This window comes from Ursus arctos, unplaced genomic scaffold (assembly GCF_023065955.2).
Source record: "Ursus arctos isolate Adak ecotype North America unplaced genomic scaffold, UrsArc2.0 scaffold_18, whole genome shotgun sequence".
Taxonomy (NCBI): domain Eukaryota; kingdom Metazoa; phylum Chordata; class Mammalia; order Carnivora; family Ursidae; genus Ursus; species Ursus arctos.
This window is the reverse complement of record NW_026622852.1, coordinates 55,737,899-55,758,526: the sequence shown is the minus strand read 5'-3', so window position 1 is coordinate 55,758,526 and position 20,628 is coordinate 55,737,899. Positions and strand designations below refer to the sequence as shown.

General features: G+C 43.9%; 1 protein-coding gene across 3 annotated transcripts in view; it reads right to left on the bottom strand.

Annotated features, from left to right (window-relative positions):
• Positions 1 to 20,628, bottom strand: part of NUP214 (nucleoporin 214) — a 94,713-nt gene that overhangs the window by 48,625 nt on the left and 25,460 nt on the right. For all 3 annotated transcript variants that reach the window (XM_026514203.4, XM_048223415.2, XM_026514204.4), the window contains exons 15-24: positions 20,499 to 20,585; positions 20,155 to 20,304; positions 19,112 to 19,270; positions 16,581 to 16,684; positions 14,557 to 14,739; positions 13,787 to 13,872; positions 13,605 to 13,688; positions 4,734 to 4,994; positions 3,637 to 3,798; positions 1,203 to 1,302 (exon numbers count right to left, since the gene is read on the bottom strand). In XM_026514203.4, the coding sequence (XP_026369988.2) occupies positions 1,203 to 1,302; positions 3,637 to 3,798; positions 4,734 to 4,994; positions 13,605 to 13,688; positions 13,787 to 13,872; positions 14,557 to 14,739; positions 16,581 to 16,684; positions 19,112 to 19,270; positions 20,155 to 20,304; positions 20,499 to 20,585 (1,376 nt within the window). The remainder of the gene's footprint in view (positions 1 to 1,202; positions 1,303 to 3,636; positions 3,799 to 4,733; positions 4,995 to 13,604; positions 13,689 to 13,786; positions 13,873 to 14,556; positions 14,740 to 16,580; positions 16,685 to 19,111; positions 19,271 to 20,154; positions 20,305 to 20,498; positions 20,586 to 20,628) is intronic.

The window sequence follows — 20,628 nt, the reverse complement described above, 5'->3', positions numbered from 1 at the left end:
CTAAAAATGAACTACATTCCAGGCACCACGCTGGGCATACAAATTCAATAACTGGACTGGAGTCCAAATCCGTAGGGAAGGGAGAGAAGGTTTCTTCAAGACTCCTCTTCGTTTTTTGTGTCTATTTTTCTTAGGTCAGAGAAAAGGGCAAACTTAGATCTGTTCCTCTGACAAAGTCCTGATCAGAGATCTGTTCAGACGAACCAGTTGAGGGAAACAGAATTTAAGAAAAGGCTAAGTGGGGGCACCTGGATGACTCAGTTGGTTGAGCATCTGCCTTTGGCTCAGGTCATGATCCCAGGGTCCTGGGATCGAGCCCCATGTCGGGCTCCCTGCTCAGCGGGAAGTCTGCTTCTCCCTCTCCTTTGGCCCTCCCTCAACTTGTGTGGTCTCTCACTCCCTCTCTCAAATAAAAAATATATTAAAAAAAAAAAAAAGAAAAGGCTAAGTGAAATCACCAAGAGGTGCTTCTTCTCCATGGTTAATGGCTAAAGTATCTCAGAAATACCAGACCATATTGCTTTCACCATTAAGCTGGATTTTCCTGTCTTATGTAATATTCTGCCTTTTGGTGGCTTTTCTTTGCCTTCCCTACACTAGGAATCTGGCTACAATTCCCAAACTCTAATGCACAGTTCTTTGCCTTGGAAGTTCACAACAACCACAAATGCCATCTTGGTATAAACAGCATACCAAAGCTTCAAGGTCACTACAAGATAGGAAAGTGGGTAGGCTTGTTTTTGGCCGTTAGGATAGCCCTGAGATAACTAAGAAATTCCTGGAACAGGCAGTGTTGATAAACGGACCAACGAGCAATAAAGAGAAGGCCGGTGGACTAGTGAAGCAGGGCCACTTGATAAGGCCAAAACAGGGCAGTGAGCAGACCTGCTCTGTGGGGTGGCAGAGAGCAGGCATGATGTGGAAAAAAACACAGGTCCCGTGGCTGCTCTTCCTGCCGCGGGACTAATCACCAGACACCAACTCCCTGAACGACACTGGTCCTCATCATCCCTATGTTCAAAGTGAAGAAATGCCCCTCAACTGTGCCCGGGACAGGGTGCGGTGGATAAAGAGATCTAACCTAAGAGAACCTAAGGCTCGGCCAGAAACAGCAAGACTGCAGCAGTGCTGCCCCCTGCAGGCAGTCCATAGCTACTATAGAAGAACTCATTGGCTGAAGCACACTCCAAGTAGCAACATACCCCATCGCTGCAGAGGTGGCCGCGGGATTATTCTTCAGTTCCTGCACATTTACCACTTGAGGGACATTCTTCAGAGTTGATTCAGTTAAAGTACTTACAGCTATTTAAACAGAGAAGAGAGAGGCGTATTAATTTCAGTAAAGGGTCACAAATTCCAGCCATACACAAATGAATAACCAGGACAACAAATTCAAGCAAAATGTAATCTTATTATATAAAGGAAATCTACTCTGGGCAGTTCTGCAGCTCTGTGTTCAATGGGAGAGCTGGCCTACTCCATTCATAAACATTATGGGATGAGGTTTTGTGCAATTTAATCAAGTGTTCTAGTTTAGGAAAAAAGAATTCCCTGGCCAGCTTTTATAGAGCAGAGCTGAGCTACCTGCAACACTGTTGGCTCATCCTGGAAAAGGGCAGAAAGAGCTAGAGGATGAGCAGCGTTCAGATTAAGGATTTCTGCCATCCATCCATCCATCCATCCATCCAACCATTCTTTCACACGGGCGGCTTATTATTGCCAGATTCTGTTAGGTGCTGGGAATACAAAAAAAATGTCCAAAATACGGTTTCTTCTCTAAAGGAGCTCACGGCTTAGCGAGACAGGCACATGAATAAGGTGGAAAATGGAGCCTGGACAAGAGGCCTGAATTAAGGAACGGCAACAGGGGTGGGCGTGACACCTCATCTATCTTAGGTGTGTCAGCTCGCGGGTCTTTTTTAGTCCTGTCATTTCAAACTGCGCTCCAAAACACTTAATGACATTTTATAATTAACTACCAAGAAAGTATGAGCAAAGCTCTTGGATCAGTTTTTTGGCACCGCTGAACATGGTGGCCAAGGGGGGGCGGGGGGTGCGACAGCTCACTCACTCCCTCCTTCAGAGAAGCGAGCAGGCTCGTCTTGCCTATGGCTGCACACACTGCATCTTTCACGTTCAAAGGTGCCTACACCTTAGAGATTTTTTTGCTTCCAAAATGATAACAGAGATCACACCACCTCCTGCTGAGTGGAATAATCCTACACCCTGGCAGATTTTCCGTTTATAAATAATCGACTCCATCAGCTTGATTTGGGGCCTATTCAGCACAATGCCAAGATCCTGCTTCCTCCAAGACTTCTATTTTTTCAGAAGGCTCAAAGGTACCTCTTTTTTTTTTTTTTTTTTAAGATTTTATTTATTTGAGAGAGAGAACATGAGCAAGAGAGCAGAACCAGGGGGAGCAGCAAAGGCAGAGGGAGAAGCAGACTCCCTGCTGAGCAGGGAGCCTGATGTGGGGCTCAATCCCAAGACCCCGGGATCATGACCTGAACTGAAGGCAGCCACTCAACCGACCGGGCCACCCAGGTGCCCCATCAAAGGTACCTTAAAAAGTTATCTTGTTTGTGCTGTTTCATAGCTATTTCAGATGCTTTAATAAGGGTTTTAATATTTGAACTTTTCTTAAGAATGCTTTTATAGTAACGGTAATCTTTTTTTGTCTAAATCAAACCACTGTCTCTTTAGTCTTTTAAAAAGAACTGTCCAAAGTGATATGTGTTCTGAGCAATGATAAAACTAAAAAATTATTTTATTCAACTAAAACAAAAATATTTGCTTTCTAGCAGAGTTTCTCGACTTTGGCACTACTGATATTTTCGGCCCGGATAATCCTTTCTTGTGGGGGTGTCCTGTGCATTTGAAGATTTTTTGCAGCATTCCTGACCTCTACCCACCAGATGCCAGCAGCACTGCCAACTGCTAGGAAGGAGTGTGGGGTGCAAAATAGCCTCCACTTGAGAACCACTGGCTTGTACAAACTGATTACTAGTGACAACTGAAGCCCTTGAGGCCAACTAGCTAGAAATCCTAACACAGGAAGTTCTGGATAACCACAAGGCATTGACAAATGCAAGTGCTGACGATGACGAGCTCATCAGAGTCTCCATCTGTAAAGGCTACACTGGCAACCTAAGAAAACAGTGTGCTGAAACAGAAAGAGCACAGGGCTGGAGGCCGGGTTCTGCGGCTTATTGGCTGGGTCACCTTCACTCTCCCCGAACCTGACATTACTCGAAAGCAAAATGGGCACACTAATACCCACCTCCCAGGGTGGCTGGGATCCTTAAGACACCGAGAGACAATTCTAATGTTATCAAGTGATCTAACAGCAAAGATTAATTTGGGGCTCAAAGCAGACATGATTCAAAAGTAGGGATCAACCACCTCATCCCAAAACCACTGATTTCCCCCTCGACTGGATGAGGCGGGTCTAATACCTCCCCTTGAACTGAAAAAGCTTCAGCTCTAGTCTCTGCCTTCTTGGGACCCGCTCCCCAAAGTGGTGGGAGGACTGTCCCATCAGTCCTCTCTTCTCAAGGGCAGCAAAGAGAGCCAGCTGCCTCCTGGGACCTGCTGTGCTGGCCTGCAGTGGCCGCGGCTCACGACCGTGTCTACCTGGGGCCTGGCTGGCCATCTGACGTCTCAGTGCTGCAGCGGCGGCTGCCTGGGGGGCCGAGAGGCTGTGGGAAGGACCGGGGGCACCATGTTTCACGGTTTTTGTGGCAAGCATTGTGCTATCAGCCCCTTGAGGAATGATTTTGCTAGCAGACGTCGACACTGAAGGAAAAAGAAACACTAAGTGAGACAGTTGGTCAGAGAAGAGGAATACACAAAAGTGAAAAGTGGCAAGTCCTCCACTGTGAAGTTGCAGGGAAAACGCTAAGGTTAAAAATGCTTAAGCACGCACACGGAAAAGTACCAGTAAACTCACAGGCTGGCACTTCTTTCAAAGATGCCACATGCGATGTGCCTGCCCACTTCTATTAGCTAAATCCTTGACACAAGCATTTTCTCTGATACGGACTGAGATTAGAACTTTCACGCCAACGCAGGTCAACTCCCTGCTCTCTTCTCATAAGATCTCTCCATTCGAGCGCCGCCCCATGGGTGTTTGTTCTCTGTTAGAAGTCCCTTCAATGTGAAGTCCTGACACTGAACTGGAGGTGTGACAGCCCGATACCGGTCACCTCTGAGAGCCAATACTGACACCAAGCGTGGCAGCCGGCAAGTTCCGGGGCAGCATATGGCTACAAGGAACGAGCTGAAATGATTTAGGATTTGAAAGGCATGAGTGTGGATGTTGCTTTAGAGCGAGGCAAACAGCCTCCTCCTCTTACTCATGAAAACCCCATTTGTGTGTGTGTTTTTGTTGTTGTTTTTTGTTTGTTTTAATGTATGTATGTAATCTCTCCACCCAACGTGGGGCTCGAACTCATGACCCTAAGATCAAGAGTCGCACGCCTCTCCGACTGAGCCAGCCCGGTGCCCCACACTGGTATTTTAGAAATACCAGCTTGACTCAGCAGAAGAACTGGGCCAGTGTGAGCCCTGCAGGGCCCCTTCTTCCTGCCTCTTTCAGATGTTTAGAATTCAGCTTCTAATTTCTGGACTATTAGCAGAGAGGGGCTGGACTTAGTGGTGTGACAGTATAACAGCCACGTACGGCTCCTCCAGCAGACACAGACCTAACAGGGAGCCCGCTGTGCACTTACTGGACGTTCCCATCACGCCAGGTGAACCATGAATCAGGTGAGATTTAGCGAAAGGCGTTGCCTGCGGCAAGACACCGGGCTGGATGGAAGGGGTGCGCGCCACAGGCGCGTGCCGTGGGACCTGCGCCACCGTGTCATCGTCTTTACAGGACGCCCGCGTGTCTTCGCTCTCCAAAGACTGGGAGACGGACGACGTGGAGCTGGCTTCATCCAAGTCTTCATAGTATCTCTGAGATAGGAAGGCTGACCGGGACAGGCTGGCTACCAAGCCCAAAACAAAACACAAGTTAGACGATTCGAGTAAGTCTGCAAGCTGTGTCATTTTCACTGTCGATACAGAAATACCCAGTTTAGAAACACTTGAATTACAACTTCTTTTAAGTGGAAGAAGCTGTCGTGGAAGGTGAACATACACGGTTTGCCGGCCCTGCTCCAAGGAAGCTTTGAGAAACCGAGCGGTGTAGGACAGGAACATTCTGACTGTCAAACAAAATCTGAAGTGAGAGACAGAATGCTTGCTGTGCAGGAGACCTAGAGCTGCAGCCACAAGTTCTCACAGACAGAATACCAACAAACCTGGAAAGTACCAGACAAGCTTGCACAGAAGAGCCTCTCGCCAACGACAAACTTCTAAGAACAGGTCACACGAACTGGGGAAGACCGAATGTCCTCAGTCTCCACGCCTCCAACATCCCCAACCCTCAAATGATTCTTTTAAATCAATCAGGTTAAAAAAAAAAAAATTCCTGACTGAAACTAATTCTGACTTTCCCTCTTTTTTCCGCTTCTATAAATGATGAAGTAAGGCCTCACACTAGTTTGGAATACATAGGACTACGTGTATACTAGAAAAAACACAAACCAAACCAAGACCTAGCCCTTTCTAAAGTTACTTAAAAGCACTGCTACTATTAACTGACTTGGTTGCCTGACAGGCACATCACTCTGCAAGATTTTATTTGTCGCACTCACCAAATGCAACTGAAAACCCATGCTACCTGCTGGGGCTGCGGCACTGTTCAGCTTGGCGGTCATTAGCCATATGTGACTATTTAAGTTAAAAATAATTAGAAGTAATTAAATGAAAACTGCAAGTCTTCAAGCTTCACCAGCCACGTGGGGCTATCATACTGGAGTGCACAAATACAGAACATCTCTCATCACTGAAAGTTCTACTGGACAGCACTGGGCCAGAGTATTTTCATGCAAGTAAATAGGCAGCAGGGTTACTTGGAAATTCCATCCATAACCACCAGCACCGCTAGTAAAACTGCAGTGCGTATCTTCTGAGAACTTATTTGGTGCCAGATGCGATACAAAGGATCTACATAAATTATTCCATTTAATCCTCACAATTATCCTATAAACGAAAAACTGCTATTATCAGACTTTATAATTAATACTTAGAAAGATTAAGTATTTGCATAAGGTCCTGAAGCTGCTAAGTGGCGGACCAGAATTCAAATCTAGCTGCATCTGACTTGAAAGACCATGTTCTTAACAATATTACCAAACCCTGTGCTGGGAGGAACGGTGATCCCATGACCTTTGCCCCTGGGGCCACACCATGGTTACGTTTCCTCACATGGCAAAGGGATGTTGCAGACATAATCAAGGTTACTAATCAGTTGGTCTTAAAATAGGAAGGATATCCTGAATTATTCAAGTGGGCCCAAAGTAAAATCTCGTGAGCCCTTAAAGGCAGAGAGAGGAAGCAAAAGAGGAAGTCAGAGAGCTGAGGCCCGAGAAGACCTCACCGTGCTCTTGCTGGCAGGCATATGAAGGGCCTGGGAGCACATGCCAAAGAAACACGGACCTCAGTCCGACAGCTGCAAGGAGCTGAATTCTGCCAACAAGGGGAATGAGCTTAGAGGTGGCCTCTTCCCCAGAGCCTCCAGATAAGAGCTCGGCCCAGCCAACATCTTGACCTGAGTCTGGGAGCCCGGAGCAGAGGACAGAGTGGAGCCACACTGCTCCTGGACTCCTGTCACGCACAACTGTGAGAGCATAAATAGGTGGTACTTCAAGCCACTACATCTGTGGTGACTTGTAACGCACAGAAAATAAGTAGAAACCCCACATTTTCTTAGGGCCATACTGCTCTAAAACAGTTCTCTAAAATCTTAGTTCCTGAGAGGTAACAGCAACGAAAGATAATTCCCATTCATCGCCTTCAAGAACTGGATAGAGACTGCCATAACTATGGTTAACTCCCAAGGTCTGATAGAACCCAGGAGGTCTCGTGTTTCCTTCCTTCATCTTTATTGATGCCATTCACTGACCTTGGATGGAGGGAGATCCACTGCGTGAGAGATGCAATGGCTATGCTCACTCACAGAGGCCAGGAGCCTGGCCTGCCCACTCTCCTGATGGTTCTGTCTTCACAGCTGATATGCCTGCTCCCTGCTGGGATCAAGGATGCGGCTACCTTCCTGGCATTAGAAAAGGGGCCCCACTGAAACCTAAAGAATCTTATTCTGCATAAACCCTAACTTAGGTTAGAAAAGGCAGAAAGCCATGTTAACAGAAAAAAAAAAAAGAAATCATCATCTCAGTAGACACAGCAAACCTCCCATCTCATGGGGAACTACAGATGCCCACTCACCACTTTAACGGACTCTGCACTGGAGGTCCTAGCAAGTGAAATAAGGTAAGAAAAATAAAGGACCAAAAAAAGAAGAAACAAAAGTATTAGTACCTAAAGAGACTACACCTGTTCCCATAGAAAGTTCAAGAAATAGCTACGTACATTATTTGAATAAATGAGTTTAGCTAGGTTGCTGGATACAAAGTCAACACACAAAAAATTCAATATATTTCTATTATCACATCTAACATAAAATAAAACATAAAATGAAATTTAATGAAGAAAATCCACCATTACAGCAACATCAAAAATATTAAACTCATAGGAATAAATCTAACAAAAGATGTGTATGTTCTTTACAAAGAAAACACTGAAAGAAATTAAAGACACAGATAAAAATACACCATGTTTAGGAACTAAAAGATTAACACGGTACAAATGCCAATTCCCTCAAGTCGATCTAGAGATTTAATACAATTCCAATAAAAATCGCAACTTTTCTTCGAGGGTTGAGGGGGACAGAATTTACAAAGACAATTCCAATATTAATATGGAAATGCAAAGCACCCGGAAGAGCCAAAACATTCTAGATCATGGGTCAGCAAACTAAAACCATGGGACAGCTACCTGTTTCTATAAATAGAGTTTTACTGAAACACTGACATGCCCACTCATTTGAATACTGTCTGTAGCTGCTTTCCTATCACAAGGGCAGAGTTGAATTAGGTACAACAGAAACCATGAGACCAGCGAGCCTAAAATATTTACTACCCAGCCCTTAAAGAAAAAGGTTGCCAACCACTGTCCTAGACTGCAGAACTTTCTGTGACAATGAAATTACTACTATCCTGTTACAGTAGCCACTAGTCACATGTGCCTACTGAGCACTAGAAATGTGGCTACTAGGGTTGTATAACTGAATTTTTAGCTTAATTTAGTTTTTATTAATTTAAATAGGCTACTGTATTAAGACAGCACAGCTTTAGAATCTAGAAAAAGAACCGTGCTGAGATTTATTTTAGTACAAGGTAATTAAGGCAGTGTGGTAGCAGTGGTTTCTAATCACTGTATGACACCAAGAGACCTACATATAAGGATAACTGATTTACAACAAAGGTGGCCACAAGCGGGGAGCAAAGGAGTCTCTTCAGTAAACATTACCGGGACAATCCGATCTCTAAACACAAAACACGTGAGCCATACTTTATTTCTTATGCACAAGTCAATTCCAGACAGTATACGCAAAATGTGGTATACCCATACAATGGACCACTACTCAGCAATTAAAAGGCATGAACTACTTACGTATGTTATGCGTCATGCGCGAACCTCAAAAACATACTAAGTGAAAGAAACCAAACAAAAAAACTACATATGATTTCATTTATACGCAATTTCAAAAAAAGGCAGATCCCTACAGAAAGAAAACAGATCCGTGGCTGCTGGGGGCAGAGGAGGGAATGACTATAAACAAGCACGAAGAAACTTCCTGAGTGGTAGGAGTGTTCTAAAACTGGAATGTGGTGATGGTTACACAATTCTGCAAGTTTAATAAAAATCATCATACTCTACACTTATAAAAGATGAATTTTCTAATATGTAATTATACCTCGATGCAGCTGTTTAAAAGAAAATCAACTCCAGGTAGATGGTAGATCTCAATTTGAAAGGGGAACCATTAATATTTTCAGACAATAAAAAAGTGCACGCATACTCCTGTTACCCAGCACTAGAGAAGGATTTCTTAAAGAGAACATAGGAAGTACCAACTGCAAAAGAGAAACCTGGTAAGTCTATTTTAAAATGAAGCACTTCTGTTTGCCAAAAGACATCATTAAGAGGGAAAAAAGCGAAAAGTGAGTACCTACAATCCATATAACCAACAAAGGGCTGGAATCCAGAATGAATACAAACTTTCATAAATCAGTAAGACAGATTAACCAATAGACTGATGAGCAAAAGATGCAATCACGCACTTCACAGAAGTCAACTACTAACCAAATACTTAGTAACACATACACAGGTTACACAAAAGTAGTTAAAAGGAAAAAGACTGACAATATTAGGCTTGGCAAAAATGTAGAAAACTGAGATAGTCATACGTTGATGGTATAAGTAAAATAAGCTGGTACAACCACTGTGGAAAACCGTATAGAAGAATCTACTAAAGCTGGGTGTGTGGACAGAGTAGGAGCCAACAATTCCATTCCTGGCCACGTGACCAAATATAAGGAGTACACATGTGCCCAAAGATGTTCAGAACAACATTCTATTCTATCACAGCCACAAACTGGAAACAGTAAATGTCCACTAAGAGGAGAACGGATAAGCAAATGTAGCACATTTATACAGCCAATCACTATGCAGTAACAAAACAAATCACAGCTTCCCATGCCAGCATGGGTTACTCTCACCAACCTGATGTGGAATGAGAAAAATCCATCCAGAGAATAAATGCGTGGATATGCACGGCCTGCAAAACCCAAAAAACAGGCGACGCCAAGTGACAGTGTCTGAGGAGACATTGCTCAGGTAATAAAACTGCCAAGAAAAGCAAAATTAAGGAGACTGAAGAGAATGACAACTTAACGTAATGTCCAATCCTGGACTGGATCCTTGATTTTTAAGAGAGGTGCTATGAAGGTCATAAGAGGGACAGCTGGCAAATTGTGAGTATGGACTGCATATAAGATAACAGTGTTCTGTCAATGTTAAATTTCTTTCTTTCTTTTTTTTTTTTTTTAGAGATTTTATTTATTTATGTGACAGAGAGACAGCCAGCGAGAGAGGGAACACAGCAGGGGAGTGGGAGAGGAAGAAGCAGGCTCCCAGCAGAGGAGCCCGATGTGGGACTCGATCCCAGAGCCCCGGGATCACGCCCTGAGCCGAAGGCAGACGCTTAATGACTGCGCTACCCAGGCGCCCCTGTCAATGTTAAATTTCTTAAATCTGATCATTGTATTATTGTGTAAGAGAACATCTTGTTCTTGAAGGGCACATGCTGGAATACTTAGCAGTAACAAGTCCTGTCTGCAACTTATTTTCAAATAGTTCATCAAAAATAATAATAGAAAGATGTGTACTCTGAAAACTGTAAAAAACTGATGAAAGAAATTCAAGACGACAAAAAAAAAAAAAAAAGGAAACACAGGGGCTTCTGGGTGGCTCAGTCAGTTAAGCGTCTGACTCTTGATTTCTGCTCAGGTCATGATCTCAGGGTCCTGGGATCCTGAGCTTTGTGCTCAGCGGTGAGCCTGCTTGGGATTCTCTCTCTCCTTTTCCCTCTGCCCCTCGCCCCCCTTGCACGCACACTCTCTCTCTGAAATAAAAAAATAAATCTTAAAAAAAAAAAAAAGAAAAGAAAAAAAGAAAGACATTCCAAGTTCATGGATTGGAAGAACAAATATTGTCAAGATGTCTATATTACCCAAAGCAATCTACACATTTATAATGCAATCCCGATCAAAACACCAACAGCATCTTTCACAGAACTAGAACAAATAATCCTAAACTTTGTATGGAACCACAAAAGATCAAAAATAGTGAAAGCAATCTTGAAAAAGAAAAACAAAACTGGAGGCATCACAATTTCAGATTTCAAGTTATGTTACAAAGCTACAGTAATCAAAATGCTATGGTACTGGCACATTAAAATAGACACAAAGATCAAAGGAACAGAATATAAAACCCAGAAATAAACCCATGCTTACGTGGTCAATTAGTCTTTGACAAAGGAGGAAAGAATATACAATGGAAAAAAGAGAGTCTCTTCAACATATGGTGTTGGGAAAACTGGACGGCCACATACAAAAGAATGAAACTGGACCACTTTCTTACGCCACACACAAAAATCAACTCAAAATGGATTAAGGACCTACATGTGAGACCTGAAACCCTAAAAATCCTAGAAGAGAGCACAGGCAGCAATTTCTCTGACATTGGCCGTAGCAACATCTTTCTAGATATATCTCTTGAGGTAAGGGAGACAAAATAAACTATTGGGACTACATCAAAATTAAAAGCTTCTGCACAGCAAAACTAAAAGACAACCTACTGAATGGGAGAAGATATTTGCAGATGGCATATCCCATAAAGGATCAGAATCCAAAATACATAAAGAACTTACACAATTCAACACCAAAAACCAAACAATCCAATTAAAAATGGGCAGAACAGACATTTCTCCAAAGACATACAGATGGTCAATAGACACACGGACAGATGCTCAACATCACTCATTATAAGGAAAATGCATTCAAAACTACAATGAGATACCACCTCACATCTGTCAGAATGACTAAAATCAAAACCACAAGAAACAAGTGTTGGTGAGGATGTGGAGAAAAGGAGCCCTCATGCACTGTTGGTGGGAATGCAAACTGGTGCAGCCACTCTGGAAGACAGTATGGAGGTTCCTCAAAAAAATAAAAAATAGAACCACCCTACAATCCAGGAATTGCACTACTGGGTATTTACCCAAAGAAAAACACTAATTCAAAGGGACACATGCACCCTGTGTTTAGTGCAGCGTTATTTACAATAGCCCAATTACGGAAGCAGCCCAAGTGTTCATCAATAGATGAACGGATTAAGATGTGGGGTGGGTGTGTGTACAGACATAAAAGAGAATGAAATCTTGTCATTTGCAACAATAAGGATGCACCTAGAAAATATAATGCTAAGCGAAAAACGGAGTCAGAGAAAGACATATACCATATGTTTTCACTCATATGTAGAATTTAAGAAACAAAACAAACCAACAAAGGGGGAGAAAAGGAGAAAGGAGGGCAAACTAAGAAACAGACTCTTAACTATAGAGAATGAACTGCTGGTCACCAGAGGGGAGGTGGGTGGAGAATTGGGTGAAAGAGGTGATAGGGGTTAAAGAGGACACTTGTCATGATGAGCACTGAGAAATGTACAGAATTGTTGACTCACTGTATTGTGCACCTGCAACTAATATAACACTGTATGTTAACTATACTGGAATTAAGATAAAAAACTTAATAAATACATTAAAAAAATAATAAAAATAATGTGAGCACGTGTGGTGGAGAGGAGAAAAATCAAGCAATTGTGACCAACGCTACTGGGAAATATGGGTGAAGGGTAAGTGGGTGCTCAGTATTATTCTTGCAGCTGGAGTTTTGAAATTTTTCAAAATAGCAAGTAAAAATTACAAATATCAAAAGGAAAAAACCAAGCAAATAAAAGCAAAGGCATACTTTCATTAACGTTCATACAGTGGTACCTCTTGGGAGCAGGAAGTCTGGGGGGCACAAGAGGAGTCTAGGAAGTTGGCAATGACAAGGTTCTGGACATTTTTGTGTTCTTTTCTGTACATGTGTTATAGTTCACAACTTTAAAAATTAAATGTTTAGGGGCGCCTGGGTGGTTCAGCCAGTTAAGTGGCTGCCTTTGGCTGAGGTCCTAGGATCAAGCCCAGCATCGGGCTCCTTGCTCAGCAGGGAGTCTGCTTCTCTCTTTTCCTCTGCCCCTCTCCTCTGCTCGTGCTCTCTCACTGGATGGCTCTCTCTCTCAAATAAATAAAATCTTTAGGGGCGCCTGGGTGGCACAGCGGTTAAGCGTCTGCCTTTATTTATTTATTTTTATTTTAAGATTTTATTTATTTATTTGACAGAGATAGAGACAGCCAGCGAGAGAGGGAACACAAGCAGGGGGAGTGGGAGAGGAAGAAGCAGGCTCCCAGCAGAGGAGCCCGATGTGGGACTCGATCCCAGAACGCCAGGATCACGCCCTGAGCCGAAGGCAAACACTTAACGACTGCGCTACCCAGGCGCCCCAAACTTTTTTTTCATTAGTCACATGGCTTCTTTTCCACAAGTGCATTGTGCCATCATTCCCTTATCAGCAGTTTTTTGCTTTATTTCCTAAGTAGTTCCCCCTACCCGAATGCAATTCTACTCAAAAGCCCATACAAATTAGACAAGTAAAGCATCTCCAGACAAAGCGGAGGCCTGGGTCCCTGGTGCCAGCTCAGGCTCCTCCAAACCCTTGGGAAGCACCACCACATAACTGAAGGACTGCAGAACACAATGTCAGAGCCACGGCAACTACCTTGAACTGCCCTGTCCAGTATGTATACGCTGCTCCCTACTCTAATATTCAGATGCACAACAGATTCTGGGGACATTTTCTCTATTTCCTATTAAGAACTAAAGGAAAACACAAACACGGATACACACAGACTCCTCCTTCCATCCTACTTCCATACCAGGTACTCCATGTGTGATACTAAAAAATTCAGGACCAGTTCCCTTTACCTGGAGCAGTGGATCTCACTGGGGGGGTCTTCCTCTTGGCCAAGAAGTTTCTCAGCTGTGCTTGTTTCACAGGGGACAGTTTAGCTACAAGAAATTCATGAACCCGTAAGTGCTTAAGACTTGGTTTTTAAGAAGGCAACAGAAGAAAACACAGAGTTAAAGAATGAGAAAAATGTGTTTACCTGGCACTCTGGACAAGGACTTGGTGTGAGATTCTATGGTGGTTTTCAACAAAGCGTTACGGAGACTTTCGAGGTCACTGTCAAAACTGAAAAAGGATCATGTTATATACAAACCAACTATGATGTAAGAAATCTCCCCAAATATAAATGTGAGAGATGAAAGGCTCCCCAACACAGAAACAGGAAATCTGACCAATCAACCAACATAATCAATCCAAAAGGAAGAGATTACAATCTCGAACACCCTCCCTCCCCAACCCCCAGCGAACACAGCACTAACAGAGCTGTAGCACAAAGCGCAGTTAGAACGTACACATTTGGCTTAAAGGCAGAAACATTAAATCAGCCTGGTAACTTCAGGAGTAAACTATCTAACTGCCAGGCCTGAAAGTTTCTACTCAAACAAAATGACAAGTCTGAGCTTCTAGACACGTTAATCAATCTAATTCTACCAGGTAATTTTCGAAAGAACAGAGCTATTTCTAGAGACTCTGCCACGTCTACGGGCGCCTGTTTCATTTGGCACGCTTAATTTAACTCTCCAATCATCCCCTGAGGCAGGTATTGTTACTCCCATTTTTAAGCCAAAGGAACAAAGAATCAGAGAGGGTGAGGAACCTGACCAGGATCACACAGGCAACAGCAGTCACTTTCAAACCCACATCTGAACTGCTCTACGACTTTTGCGCCTGACTCCCGAACAGTTATCTATTCCTTCAACCACATTCATCGAGTGCCAGTAGCATCGACAGGCCTGTTCCCCTGCACACCCATGAGTGCCGCTCTGGGAGGTGACATCCGAGGGAAGGCTCCACTGGGAGGTCTGGTTATAGAGACGGAGCTGCTGGAGACTGTCCACCAGGTGATTTAACCTCTTCCTCTGCTGGTTGATGATTTCCCGGTTGTTGGCTAGGGTGTTAAACAGGGTCTCCCGCTCTGGCACAAGCAAGCGTCTGTTGACAGCAAGGAGGAAAGAATTCAACATGAATGGTCCAAGTACTACAACTTTAACAGTGAAAGAATAAAATGGAGAACCCCCGGTGGACAGGCAGCATCGGGAAATTAACCAGAATATAAAAACGGGATGAAAGCTTCACAAGGAAAATAAAGAATGAGGAAGGAGAAGTTTAGGGTAAGTAGGCTGGGCCTGTAGCAAAGGCCAGCAACATCAGACAAAACCTCACAGAGATTCCGGGGAAGAAAAGGGCGGGGAGTGTCAAAAATGGGGGGGGGGAATGCATTCAGCTACATACTTAGGGTTTGTCTATTTTCCTGCATGTCAATTACACCAAGAAAAAAAAGCCCTGGGGTCCACTAGAGATCTATGGGAATCAGTCATTTCTTCAGGGTGCTGTTAAGAAACACTGGGATAAGATCTTGGTGTAGGAACAAGGAGGTACCCCACCTGAAAGATCTAAAACAAGAAAGGAACAACAGGCCCTTTCTTTCTGGTGACAGGGCAGTTCAACATAAATTTTTAAAAAGGCATTTCAGTAGGGTACAAGGTAATATTTAGAAGGACTTCAAAACAGAGATGCGCTAGAAAAGTACAGATTTATGAACTTAAACTCTGCAGAAAAGGAACTTAAAAAAAAACCATGTAAAGTAGAAAATCCACGGTTGTCATAAAGGGGAAGAAAGCCTGGTCTCTCTGTTAGCATCATATACTTTGTAAGAAGCAACTTACTAATTGGCAGAGAGCGATCCATCTGTCACGCAGAACAGAAGGCTCCTGCTGTCAGGTCAAGCCAGTCCCTCCCACGCGCTTGAACATGAATTCAGAACCAGCGCAGTGAGCTGGGAAATCTCTAATGGGGATCGACTGCCCAGGGGACAAGTGCCCAGGCCACAGAATCCTCCCCCAGACCAGCGTCTGCAGCATCGAGGCTCACCTCCACCTTCCCCTACCTGTGCTCCAAACTGAGGCTCTCAGGTCAGGTAAAAAGCCTTCCTCTGTGTTGTACAATATGACATATTAAATTCTGTTTACTGAATTTTAAGCACACTCTAGCCCAGCCCCTGACATCACACCCAGCTTGTCCCACTTACAAGTTCTGTGATCCCACAGAACAACAAGTAAACAGATCATTTCCCAGTTTGGTTCCTTACAGGCCTAATCACAATAATCAAGTGTAGGTGTTTCAGAAGCCGAGCACTTTGAGGGCTCATCTGTTTCTCGGCTTTCCTGTGGGCACTTCACTGTTCTCACGAAGTATCGCCTTCTATTCCTTCAGGGAAACAGATGGCATACAACCAAACATCTGGGGACAGAAGACCAGGGTAGTACAAGGTTTTCCTGCGCCTCTCTTCCCAGTTATCCACGCTAATTAGGAATGTTTTCTCAACAAGAAGATTTGGAATATACAGAAAAGTATAAAAGAAAAATTTCTCTTAATCCCATCTCACAGATATAACTGAATATTGTGACAGATTTATTTCTAGCCTCTTTTCTATGTTTAGACTTCCAAACTGAGATCATCCAGTATGATTTTTATCTTACCTCTTCCATATTTTCTGGGGGGAAAAAAATTCAGTGGTTACACAGTACTCCACGTTAAGAAAAAAATGTGACTGGACTTATTCAGCCACTCCTCTAACTTCTAACATTAGGTTGAATCCAACTTTTCACTGTCCTAAATTGTGCTGCAATATAAATTCTTTTATGTAAACTGTTGCAAAGGTTGCTATAATTTCTGTCGAACAGATTTCCAGAAATACAGTGACTGGGTCAAAGAGAAAGAACCACCGCCGGGTTCTGAGTCAGGGCCCGTGGCGGATGAGCGACCTCGCTCACTTTTGTCTTTTCTTTTGTTCCAGATGCCGGTCCCATTCTAAGTCTAGCACGTCGTTCACATCTTGGACAGCAAATCTCACGTATTGATGAAGGCGCCGAATTTCCTACAAGAAAAGGCGAGAAGGCAAATGACTTGAGTTTTCCGGTAGCTGGAGGAGGGTGTACCAAAACAATCAAAATAATCATACAATATTTCTATACCGAGAACCATACTGAACAGAGAAAATAAAAGAGGCTTTAATATAATCATTAGAACGTTATAATTAAAACAAAACAACAGAACTCAACCTTTTTAACTGCGACAGAAGCAGCTACCAACACAGGCAAGCAGGTTGGGTGTGCCGGCCTAGGGCTCCGGGGAACACACGCGGTTGCTTATTCTCATTTGTCAGCTCCTATAAAGTAACTCAGCACGCTCTAGGAATGTTCCACTGCACTCTGTTGCTCCAACCACACATCCATTTGGCTTTTGCTCTCCCACCCATGAAATTAACTATAATACAGACAAAATTATCCTACAGAAGTACTGAAAATAATTCTGAACCTATCTATTCATAGCATAGGACACGTAAGTCTTCTTACCAGTTAGGAAAAACTCATCTCTTCTCAAAGAATAGTATCAGCACTAGACAGGGAACTGACCATTCACTAAAATTCACACCGATTTATTTGAGGCCTGCAGTAATTTTCTTTAGACTTCAGTCTGGTGTTAACTTTCATGGCTACACAACCCGACTCTCAAAAATGAAAAGTGAAATCAGGATGAAGCATTCCATTAAACATGTATACAGAGAAAGACAATGTGCTATACGCTAGGAATAAGTTTTTACACCTGTACAAAGTTCTTACTGTGCTTAACTGTATTTTCAAAATTACTTTTGGCTAAGGGTGTACGCCCTGAGTGAAAAAGAGCAAACTGGCCTTTCAGAAGAGCCGGGCTGATTCCAGGAAGCAGTAGTAACCGTAGCACCAGGGATAACTCGCAGCTCACTACTTGGATGGCTGCAGGGAGGCCCTCTCCTTTGAGCACCTCAACTGCCGCCGTGCCTCGTGCGTTCGCGAGCTGCTGCTTCTGAGTGCCCTCCCACTCTGTCTACCAGAAAAGCCAACTTCTCTTTTAAGGCCTGTCATAGAGACTTCTTCTCTGTGGCTTAGCTGCTCCCTCATCTGCACTGCCATAGCAACAGATCCCACGTTGTATTTCTATGTTCCCCTTTCCACTGCCACTTATCCAGCTGCGGGAACGGCCCAGAGTGGCACAGTCCAGCGCGGCACAGTGGGGAAGAGCACGGGCTCCGCACCAGAGCCAGGCTCCAGCACTGATTCATGGGGACACCTGCGCAGTTCCAGTATCTGTTTCCTTACCCTTCTTTTGCGCATGGTATGTGCTCGATAAATGCTATTATTATCTGCTAAAGTACTGTGAAAAAAAGAAAAGCATTTCCTTTTGAATGGGGGAAGTGTTCCCCCAAAAGCTGCATGCTTTTCTTTTAGTTTGGACACAGAGCAAGAGGTGAAAACGCACGGAGGAACAAAGTGATTCTAGATGCAACAGGGAGGTGGTCGTTTGATGAGTGGCAGGCAGGGAGCCTGCTCTCTCTTGCTAAGACAGTAAACACCCACAGTCCTCCAGCAACACCACAAGGGCTGAGAGACACAGCAGGGGTTCCTCAACCTCTCCAGGACAAGGATCACTTCGTTCCTTTTCCTACTACCAGTCCATTTGCCAGGTATGGGATGGAAATGGCAGAAAGCGTAGAGTCTGCGGTCTCAAACTCCCCGAGGCAGGAGGGGATTCATCACACTCACAGACCTCACATTCTAGGGGAGGAAGTTCAGAGCGGCCACCTGTGCACCATTTCCCACCAGGACTCTGGGCAAATGTGAGGAGGGAGGAGGTGACCCCTCTAAAGACTGTGATGCTACAATTTTCAGTAAATTGAAAGACGAAAACAAAAACCAGATTTGGCTACAACAGAGAATAAGAATAATTATAAATGAATGAGAGAAGTAACTTTGCTGAAGTATGGTGTACAGGAAAGAGCCCCAGCAGGTGGAGCTTTCCAACTGTTCGCTCGTACTAACATCATCACCGTGGTCAAGCTCCTGAGACCACGGAGCCCAACTTCCTCAACTGTGTAATGGTATCAGTAACTCTCATCTTGCAGCGCAGGTGAAGTCTAGAAATAATGTGTAAAACACACCCAGCACCGTACTTAGCGCTCGAGTAACTGCGACACAAAAACTTATTATTTATGATCTGATTTTTAAATATATATTTTTCAATGGTAGGCTTTCTACCAAGATTACACTTTAATCAAGAATTCTAATGTTAGTTTTAATTCTACAAAACATGAAGTGGAAAAGTGCTCTTTTCCTGGTCACAGCCAAGGACACCTATGGAAAGTGGGCAAATTATTCACAGGAAATCGACAACTTCCTAAGGGCAGGCACCCGCACCAAGACCTCGCAAAGGAGAATGACCTGCAGGAGTCCATTTTAAACAGCTCACTTGGGCTGGGTTCTCCTACCTGGAGCTGGGCTTCGCTCTTGGGGTCCAGGGGTCTCTTATAGAGCAAGTGCAGATACCCCGAGTCACAATCCCTCTCGTTTTGTTCCCTGGCTTCTTCCACACCAGCAAAGCCCTCGAGTAAAGTTGTTTTCAGGGTACTGATATCTCCATGAAGAGACTAGAAAAGGTACAAGGGCCGTATTGAGACAAAGAGTGGCATTTCTGAGAAACACGCCTTTCTGTCCGGATCAAGGACAACTATTTGGTGTTTCTCAAATAGCTTACATGATGCACCTGTGAGTATTCAAACAGAAATTCATACAAAAAAGAAATGCACTGCTTGGAAGGGAAAATACAAATATTCACTTTTTTACAGTTATTTTTTCTTCCTCATTGAAAAACCACATATTCTAGTGACCAGAAACTCAAAGAGTAAGAAAAGCTACTGACAGTACCTACAGTCCCACTACCTGGAGACAATCACTGCCGACACCCCAGAGAACTCTCCTCTTTGCAAGCATGTTTTAAGAGCGGGGCTCTGGAGGCAGACAGGCCGGGACTGGCACACGGCAACTGGGTAGCTCGGGGCAAATTATTTCACCTCTCTACGCTTCAGCTTCCTGACTTGCAAGACAGAGCAATACCACCTACCAAACAGGACGGTTTGAGATCAGCAGTAATACTTGGTATTTCTATACTGTATATGCTCTTAAACCTAACTCTATTATAACCTAACAATTTATTATAAAATAAGGTAAATTTTCAAATATACCTAAATTAGAAAGTATAATAGACTTTTATGGAATGGCTGGTATAGGTCAATGGGGTGGAAACTATTATTCCATTTTCTATATGAGAAAACTAAAACCTAGAGTAGCAACATTAACTTGTCTAAAGTCATATAACTTGTTAAGTGCCAATGAGAGGATTTGAACTTGGGCATTCCTAGGTGAACTACCCATTGTTCTAAAAAAACAACACTGGGCCCTTGGAAGAATGGAGTGCTAGGAGAGCAACAACGAAGTGCAATCCAACTCCGGAAGAACGTCAGCGAGCACAGACCTCCGTGGTCTCTTTAATCTCCAAAAGGAAGGTGTGCAGGTCGTCGGATTCCGTTCGCAGCATCTTCATCTCCTCCGAAGCGCCCACTTGGAAACAGGCTTTGGAAGTCCGGGCCTTCAGCTCTCCCAACTCCTTCTGAAAGTGTGCAATCTGTGGGAGCCAGAAAAGAGGAAGGCCCTCGGTCTGAACGCTGTCACTGCTCCCGGGCCCTCATAGCAAGTGGCCCCCGGGCACACCACGGCTGAACACCAGGACAAAACAATCATGCACAAGTCTGCACTCGGAGCCACGCCAGGCTCACGCTCAGAGCTACTTCTGGAAAAAATCTGCAGGAACGACTTTACCTCCTCTCCAATTCCAGCCATCACAGGATCTGACTCTTTCCACTGATGTCCCTGTTTTTCTGTGACTGGAGGCTGAAGTGACTTCGCCTGAAATGGAAGGCACAAGGTTGACAGACGCACCCCCACCACA